The sequence below is a fragment of the Strigops habroptila genome, chromosome 18, assembly GCF_004027225.2.
Source record: "Strigops habroptila isolate Jane chromosome 18, bStrHab1.2.pri, whole genome shotgun sequence".
Taxonomy (NCBI): domain Eukaryota; kingdom Metazoa; phylum Chordata; class Aves; order Psittaciformes; family Psittacidae; genus Strigops; species Strigops habroptila.
Window position 1 is genome coordinate 905774 of NC_044294.2, and position 9402 is coordinate 915175.

At 53.7% G+C, this 9402-nt stretch overlaps 1 protein-coding gene across 2 annotated transcripts; it reads right to left on the reverse strand.

The window, feature by feature from the left end:
* Positions 1–43: 43 nt before the first annotated feature.
* On the reverse strand, positions 44–8356 carry RAB29 (RAB29, member RAS oncogene family). 2 transcript variants are annotated; one of them, XM_030473414.1, is made up of 5 exons: positions 8173–8356; positions 7340–7411; positions 5202–5383; positions 3928–4049; positions 44–3269 (listed from the first exon to the last, which is right to left on the reverse strand). In XM_030473414.1, the coding sequence occupies exons 1-5, from the start codon at positions 8294–8296 to the stop codon at positions 3152–3154; spliced, it is 618 nt and encodes a 205-aa protein (XP_030329274.1). In that variant the 5' UTR covers positions 8297–8356; the 3' UTR covers positions 44–3151. The 2 variants fall into 2 exon arrangements, with proteins under 2 accessions (XP_030329274.1, XP_030329275.1); XM_030473415.1 differs by lacking the exons at positions 7340–7411; positions 8173–8356 and adding an exon at positions 7091–7329.
* Positions 8357–9402: the final 1046 nt, after the last annotated feature.

Sequence of the window (9402 nt, forward strand, 5' to 3'; positions counted from 1 at the left end):
TGTTTGGTCTGTGGAGACAGGAAAGCACCACCACCACCACAAGCAATGTCAAGCTTTTATTTCAAACCTCTGCACCACTGCATCAGTGACTGATTGAGATGGAGAAAACCTCCCAGCAGTTTCTTCTCTTTATAATCAACATGGTAATACTGCAACGTTACAGTAATCAGAACCCTGTCTCTAAAATACTTCTGTGCAACAGCAAGTGGTTTAAACAAACAAAAACAAGGCTAAGTTTTACTATTATTGACTTATTTCTGAACTATAGTCCGCCCTCACGCTTTCAGATTCAATTACAGGAAAAGTACCCAGCTATGTGGCCCCCCAGCGTGCTGTCATCAATGTATAAAATACACCCTTACACCTCATGTGGTTTGGAGTCCCACGACCACAAATGAAAGTTACAGGAAAGAGAAACACCACGTGGAAGAGAGGGAAATAGGTGCAGCTGGCTCAGAGTCACACAGAGAATACACAGTGAAAGCAGGCACAGCAGAAGGGGAACTCAAGTGCATTTTCCTTCCTGCTGCAGGCACCGGTGGAGCAGAGTTGATCACAATCAAGCTAAAACTTTCCTGATTCCTATTTGAAAGATTCAAGTTTTTCTCCATCTGCACGAACGAGGCTTAACTTGGTTTAAAATACTTCTTGCAAACTGCTTTGCTCCAAGTTGGCTTTTCCCTTTCAGGTGTTTGAAAAGGCAGAACCATTTCCAGCAGGACAAGCTGGGCACAACCCATTTCACAGTGTTCCTCCCACACTGCCTGCCCCGGCAAGGAGCACTTCTGAACCCCTTTGTTTCACAGCACTATATCAAAGGGGGAGTTGGTTTGGTTTGGTTTGCTTTTTTGAGCACTTTATGTGCCCCAGAGCAAGCTGCATCTGCACAGTCAAATCCTTTTCCTGTCTGGTTGGGTTATGCCCATCTCAAGCAATGACTCTTTCTGTTGTGCACACTTGTTTCCTGACACTTGGCTGCTGTGTTTAGTAAGATGTGAACAAGCAGCAACCAGTGTGGGAGGAAAACCAAGGCCAAGGCATACACCGGCCCTGGAAACCACCGGGCAGAGCAGAAATCATGTATCATGGAAGACGACCTTGAAAGAGCTTTCTTTGGCTTTTTGCTTGCTTTTTAGAGGCACTTGGGAAGAAGAAATACAGGTAAGAAGGTCCAAACACCAAAAAGGCACTGGCACGAATCACACCAACATGCACAAGGTATAAAGGCACTTTCCTACAAGACATACGAGCAGCTGGATCATGGAGACAGGAATTAGGAATCTTCTTTTCAGTGCCAAGCTCTGACCTCAGGGAGTGGGTCCTGGGCAGAGATTCCCACCGTGTGCCTCAGTTTCCCCATCCATAAGGACAGCTCTAACACTCGATCTCTTTGCTGAAACACTTTTGAAGTGCATAGAGAGAAATCAATAAATAAAACATGAAGCTTAAATGACAAAGCCTTTAAAACACTAGACCCTTCTTCCCACGTTCCATATAAAGAACTAGAAAGATTTATAGCATTAAAAAAATGACTTTTTTTGTCTTTTTAACACAGTATTTAGGAAGTAAAATTCAACTAGACAGTTCCATTTGGTCGCTCACCACTTCTACACGTTTCACGTGTTTCTACAGTGAATCCAATGGCACAGAAAAGGGTATGTTTAAGTGCCCATAAAGCCAAATTTGGCAGTATTTGCATGACGGAATCCTAGCCCAGACATTTAACACAGTGGAACAGAACACCAGTTCTCCATTTCTCAGCCCTCACGGTTTCCTTAGCAATCCTTTTCAACTCCAGAGAGTGAAACCCCACATTTTAATGTCCTTAGTGAAGGCAACCAACCTTCTTACCACCTTCTCCCTCCACAGGTGATAGAAAGTCAGCAAAGAGAGGCAGAAGGAAGACTTTGCCAGAGGAACACAGTCCTCCCTTAGCAGGAATGAGGACAAACCAATTTAAACATGGTAACTATCTAGTCAGCTTTTACCAATTTATTCTTGCTGTTGGCAAGAACCACTCTCACCAGCGAGTAGCTGGGGATGTGCTCTTCATTTCCTTCCTGTCCTGCAAAGTCTTCTCTTTGCTCCCCCCTTGCACCACTAAAACCAGCGGGTGGGCTTTCAGGGAGCTCCCTGTCCCACGTCAGCCCTGCCACCAAATTCACTCCCGGCTACAGAACAGTTATGGGAAAGCAATTCATCAGCAATTGCAAAGCTATTTGAGATGGTAGGCTACAGGGTGTGCTATGAGTGAAAAGGACTGTTGTTCCATCGTACAAAGGAGTTTACAACCTATTCCTCATTCCACTCTCCATGCCCTAAGAAAGTGGCAGCAGAACAGAAGACATGGGATTGTGCTAGACAGAGGCTGAGTGAGAAGGGACAGAGGCAACTGGGTGATTCTTGTTGAACGCCTGAGGTCTCTGCTGTAAAGCACCACAGTTGGGATGTACAAAAGCAAGGGCTGTGCTACCCCATTTCTCAAATCACACCAGTGATTTCACAGGTCTGGTTACACAGGACACCAGCTCATCCACATCTGGCTCCCCATCCTAAGGGCAGTTACTGGCAATGAAGAGCTGTGTTGGTCCCTCCAGCATGTGTAAGCAGAGGTCTGTAGTTCCAAAGCACAAGGAAAAGTGTTTGCTGCAATCCCACGCTGGGAATCCACAGGTATAGAGAGTGTGCATGGAATGAAGGTCACTTAATGCTTGGGACTGGTGCCCTTGGCTATGGTGGGTGCAGGCAGTGGGGAATAAAAGGTGCAACAGTATTAAAAATATACCTTTGCCATCCTTCGCCCTGCTCGAGGCCAGCACGTGGCAGGGGCTGAAGTGCTCCAAATCAGTTAAAATTAATCCAAGCCACATGCTTGAACACGGACCGTGCTCCATCGCAAACAGCAGAGCTCCCAGTTGCTGCTACACAAGAGCAAGAGGAATGTTCTCACTCCTCTCTTCTTTCCACTCCTCGCTCCAGGTCATTGTAGCGATGCTCTGCTGAGGAGGAGTTTGCACTGAACACAAGGCAGCTCGTGAGCAGGTAACAAAAGTAACCCCAAAACCACTGACAGCCAGGTTAGGAAAACACGATGGTGCTAACAACAGGAGGACATTGCTGCTAGAGCCAAGCAGACAGCCCCGTCAGTGCTCTAACAGCAAGCCCAGCCTCGCGGGGTTGGCTCTTTTATGTTAATATAATCCCCGCTCCTGGCAGCAGAGGAACTTCCATCACCAGTGGATGAGGACATCATCTTTTCAATGAGGACTCTAGAAGACAAACACACGTGAGTTTGGTTTGGGTTGTTTTTAAACAGGAGGCACTGCGCCAGCACTACAGCAAAAATCAATGGCAATTCATTCCGGAAGGACACAGAACTCCAGACCTTGACTAAACAAGCAGGTTAAGGAACCTGAGAGCACTGACAACAGCGTTACTGCCATTACCTGCCAGCATCAGAAGACCCTGCAATGCGCGGATAACACAGCAACCACCAGGTTAGTCCAGGTTAGGACTGGGACACAGCAAGCAGCTCCCTATGCACAGACTGCCCACCCTCCAGATGAGGTGCAAAACCCCACTCTAACGCCTTTCAGAAAGGCCCAAATCCTCCACTGAAGGATTGCTGCATCACAAAAGAGTTTCTAACGCCTTTGCACAACAAGTCCCCTCCTCCTGGTAGAGGGCAGCACATGAAGAAACATCCCTGGTATTGTCCAAATGATTTTCTGTCACCAAAAGCCCGTCAGAGCTTAACCAAGGACAGAAAGAACCTCTGATCTTTCAGAATTCAGGTTCTCTTTGGGAGATTTACTTGTGTTTTATTGCTGCTGTTTGTTACTTACTGACAGCACCTCCCCTCACCTCAAGGACCGTGTCTGAGAGAGGGAATTAGCTCTCTGGTGGATCACCAGCCACTGTGCCTACCTCATGGACTCATTGATGTTCTTGTTTTCCTTCACAGACGTCTCCACCCAGCCAGAAAAGCCATTTTCCTTGCTGAACCGATCCACTTCTTCTCTTGTCACTGCCCACGGGGAGAGGTCGCACTGGAAAACAAGAACCACTCATCTGAAGTTCAGCCTTTTAGTTCTTAGGCTGGGAGGGCAGTTGTGCCCCTCAGCAAGCGCTGCCCGTGTGCAGGCAGGCAGCAGGCTCAGCCCATCGCAGCTCCCAGATCACAAGCTGATAGAGACTTCTTGGGGCAAGGTTCTTAATGGGATTTTGCAAGCAGCCATCTATTTATCTCCTCGGAGATGCTGACACACCTCAGCCAAGCACGCATGGAATGGAGGTTCAGGGAAGCATTGTCACTCATTCAGAATGTGCCTGGCCTCTGGGCACCAAGGAAACGTGTTACCTGTGTGGTGGGAAGGGGCAGGGGGAAAACCTGTCCCATCCCTGGGCGGGGGGTGAGGCTGGAACCCAGGGGCTTGGAACTGGATGAGCTTTAAGGTCCCTTCCGACCCAAACCAGTCCATAATTCAATATAGATAACATCTTGCATTAGGTGACTGCAGTGTGACAGTCGCACAGGTTTCCTTAGTGCAGGCAAACTGGTAGCCTTATAACAGCCATCAGGGGAAAGCATACTTGTGAAGAAGAGAAGAACAGCCACTCTCCTGCCCACCCATCATGGTTTTGACTCAGCTCCAGTTTTAGGCTCTCTCAAAGGAGGCAGATCTCAGGCTGCATCTGGGAAGCTGCTGAGCCAGCGCAGGCATGGGAAGAGCATAAAGGTAGGCTTTAAGTGAAAGAAAAACAGATGATGAAAAGACAGCAGCTAATCCCCACAGGGAAACTCGATCCACATGAAACCAGGCATCCCTCTGGCAGCTCAGAACAGCACCCACAGCACCACACACAACCTGCCCAGCCTACTGCAACTGAAAGACCACAGCAGAAAAGCTTCATAATCCAGGAGCTGCAGAGCTCGAGCTCCCTCAGCACAAGGTGCTGCGTCCTGGGAGAGAGCAGCTGATAACGTCTCCTTGGTGCCATCTCAAATCGAGTCCTACCAGTGTGCTGCTACGGAGGAGAATCCTCATAGAGGCAGAACATTCAAGGAGTTAAGGAAGGGATTAAAGAGACCACAAGCCATGGGACAGCTCTAGGCCAGGCTTAGTGCTAAAGGGGGCTCCTTCCCTCTCGCACCCCTGGGCACACACCCAAGCACACAGAGCACACACAGAGCTGCTCACTTTGTTAGCCAGCAGCAGGCAAGGCACGGGGTTCCCATCTGGCAGCAGGAGCTTGCTGTCCAAATCCTGCTTCCACTTCTGGCTGTTGCTGAACGTGCTGATGTTGGTGACATCGAACATGATAACACAGGCTGAGGCCTCCCTGTAGTACAGCCGGGTCATGGATGTGAAGCGTTCCTGCCCTTCGGGATCAAAAGGGAACAGAAATTACCCCCCCAGAGTTCCCATTTCCAGGTTTGTTCATGCAAATAACATGTTTGTCACAGAACATCACATGCATCCTGCTTGGAGTGCCTCAGTGCTGCAGCAGAACTGGAACCAACAGCTCAGGTGTCCCACAGATACCTGCATTACTCCTGGTGCAACAGTTTAGTGTCCCTGAGCACACATCCAGCTCCCTGGAGCTGAATCCCACCAGCCTGGCCCCCAGCAGCCATCCCTGCTCCAGCAGGACCGTGCCACCAGCACTGACGTGTTGCTGCAGGCACCAGGCTCTCAGGAGGGAGCAGTTCCCCTCAGAAAGCAGCACAACTCACACGCTGTTGGTGCTGTTTGGTACTGCCTGTGCTACCAACACTGCAGCCAGGGAGGAACTCCACAGTGCTGCTGTGTGCTTTGATTGTATTGTGTCAATGGGGACATGTCCCAGAGTGTTCATGTCACACCCCATGGGTCAGGAGCACGGTGAAAACCAGCATTTCTGACACCAGAATCCCAGCCTGGCTTGGGTTGAAGGGAGCTTAAAGCTCCTCCAGTTCCAACCCCTGCCACGGGCAGGGACACCTTCCACTAGAGCAGGTTGCTCCAAGCCCCTGTGTCCAACCTGGCCTTGAACACTGCCAGGGATGGGGCAGCCACAGCTTCTCTGGGCACCCTGTGCCAGCGCCTCAGCACCCTCACAGGGAAGAGCTTCTGCCTCAGAGCTCATCTCAATCTCCCCTCTGGCAGGTTAAAGCCATTCCCCTTGGCCTGTCCCTACAGGCCCTTGTCCAAAGCCCCTCTCCAGGTTTCCTGGAGCCCCTTTAGGCACTGGAGCTGCTCTCTAAGGTGTCCTCTTAAGGAGGTTTCTCTTCTCCAGGCTGCCCCAGCCCAGCTCTCTCAGCCTGGCTCCAGAGCAGAGCTGCTCCAGCCCTCGCAGCAGAGAGAACCCGCTCCCTGACCTGCCTTCCCTCAACCACGAGCTCTCCCTGTGGGCTCCCTCAAGCCACCCGAGCACCCCTGCACACCGCCGGGGTGGGGAGCAGTGTGTGGGGACCATCGGTGTGTCCATCCCCTGCTGCTCAGGGCACCCCAAGAGCTCTGTGCCCAGCGTGGCCCCTCGGCTCCCACATTTTAAAATGCCTTTTTGGGGCTGAAATTGAAACCTGTTTCTTGCTGCAAACTTCTCCTTCCTGATTTCTTTTTTAAGGATTCCAGAAGCATGTGGCCGAGCAGAGGAAACCACAGCCCCGTGTTCCCCACCCTCCACATCCAGAGATGCTGGTTTAGGGCGGGTGCTCCTTGCTCTGCTGCATCGCATCCAATGCTGTGCCCTGGAGCACTCCCTGCTCCCGACCCAGCCCCATGTCTCCCCTCGCCCTGGGTGCTCCCAAGGGATCCACTGGCTCCGCTTGCACAGGTCAGAGCAGCCAGATCCAGATCCAGCAGATCTTGGAGCAACCTGCTCTAGTGGAAGGTGCCCCTGCCCATGGCAGGGGGTTGGAACTGCAGGAGCTTTAAGGTCCCTTCCAACCCAAACCATTCCAGGATTCCCGGCTATCGTGCCAGAAATTGGGACTTTAACACACGCTCATTGCTGAGATGTTACACACGTAGCTAGAAATGAGCCCTTTTCCCATTCACTCTGCTCTGGCTTTGAAATAGGGAAGAAAAGCTGATGGATCTATCACCTGCGCTGCTGCTCCCTGCAGATGGGCTTCTGACTGGGTATTGAAATCACCCCTGCAAAGAAGAAGGAGCCCCTCGGAGCAGAGCAGTCCTGCCCCCCGCAGGCTGCCGGGAGGGGGGTCTGTAACACACTCCGACTGGAGGAAGGGAAACGGAAAAAGGGAAAGAGAAAGAGAAAGAGAAAGAGAAAGGAACAAACCATTGAGAGCTTCAGGTTCCATCCTGCAGCTCCCAGGGTCGTGTGAACATACCTGCGATGTCCCAGAGCTGAAGCCGCACCATCTCCGACTCCGACCACTGGACCACCTTCAGAGCAAAATCCACTGGAGAACCCCCAGAAAGGAAACCTCATTAGGGACATTCTGCACCCAGGGCTGGTTCCTCTGCAGCCTCCCACCATTCCCCAGCACAAGAGGGACGTGGAGCTGTCAGAGTACATCCAGAGTACATCCACGGAGCTGCTGCGAGGGCTGGAGCAGCTCTGCTCTGGAGCCAGGCTGAGAGAGCTGGGCTGGGGCAGCCTGGAGAAGAGAAGGCTCCTCAAGGGGAGACCTTAGAGCAGCTCCAGTGCCTAAAGGGGCTCCAGGAAACCTGGAGAGGGGCTTTGGGCAAGGGCCTGTAGGGACAGGCCAAGGGGAATGGCTTTAACCTGCCAGAGGGGAGATTGAGATGAGCTCTGAGGCAGAAGCTCTTCCCTGTGAGGGTGCTGAGGCGCTGGCACAGACTTTGCCCAGAGAAGCTGTGGCTGCCCCATCCCTGGCAGTGTTCAAGGCCAGGTTGGACACAGGGGCTTGGAGCAACCTGCTCTAGTGGAAGGTGTCCCTGCCCGTGGCAGGGGTTGGGGCTGGATGAGCTTTAAGCTCCCTCCAACCCAAACCCCCCCGTGGCTCCATGACAGAAGGATTCCATCACCCCCCGCTGCTTTGGCTGCTCGGGGTACAACCGGGGCCCCTCCCGCTCCTTACACCGACCCTGAACAAGGAACAACCGGTCCCACTCCCCCTGTTCCCCTCCTCCCCGGCCTGAAGCCGCCGGTTCCACCCTCTGCCGCGGGGGGGGCCCGAGCTCCGGGCCCGGGTCTCACCTCCCACCGTGGACTTGTACTGGCGGCTGAAGCTGTCGCTCGCGAGGCGCCGCACCAGCGAGGTCTTGCCCACGGCCGCGTCCCCGACCACCAGCACCTTGAACATGCGATCGCGGGGACCCATCCCGCCGGGACCAGGACCGGGGCCGGGGCCGGCGCCGGGGCCGCCGCCCGTCACGTGGAAGCGGGCACGTGACGCTCGGCCGCGCCGGTCAAGTGAAAAGGCAGCGGCGGAACCGGCGTCTTTAAAAGCGGCGCAACCGGGAGCGGACACGAGGAACCGCGTTACCGAGGAACCCCCGAACCTGCCCCCTGCATCCCCCGGACCCGGCCCCTGCGCCCCCAGAGCCTGCCCCGGGCACGCCCGAACCCGGCCCCGGGCAGACCCGGCCCCTGCATCCCCGAGCCCTGCACCCCCGAACCAGGCCCCTGCACCCCCCGAACCCTGCCCTTGCACCCCCAAACCCGGCCCCATGAACTCCTGCACCCCCCAAATCCCACCCTATGCACCCCCAGACCCTGCCCTCTACACACCCGCACCCCCAAACCCAGCCTGAGAATCACAGACTCAACCAGGTTGGAAAAGACCTTTAGGATGATCAAGCTCCATGCACCCCACATCCCCAAACTGTGCCCTGTGCACCCCTGGCTCCACGCAGCCCTGCACCCCGATGTTCGGGGTGTGGGGATGACCCACAGCACCGAGAAGCGGGAGCCAGCGAGGTCCCGGTGGCTGCTCCCCAGCCCCTGGCGGAGGGCAGGATTTGCTCTGGGAGGGAAAACAGCCCCAAACCCGCACCCGGGGAGGATGGGAACCCTCCAACAGCCACGACCGAGGGGCTGAGGGTGTCCCTGAAGGGCTGCAGCAGCATTTGGTCCCTCACGCCTCCATCAGCAGCCACAGCCCACATGTAGGGAGCCCCTGTGGCAGCAAACAGCTCCCTGTGTCCAAGGAAGGGTGACCCCTCAGTTCTACACATCCCCGCCCTCCTCCTGCACAGCCGCTCCGTGGATAACTCTCATTCCAGTGCAAGCCCAAAGAGCTCCAGTGCAAGCAAAAGTAAGATGCAAAACATAGAATCACAGACTGGTTTAGGTTGGAAAGGACCTTAAGATCATCCAGTTCCAACCCCTGCCACGGGCAGGGACACCACACACTCTATGTCACCCAATAGAAGAGAGACCTTTAACCAAGTGAAGGTGTGTGAAGGGAAGACACCAGAGTCCACG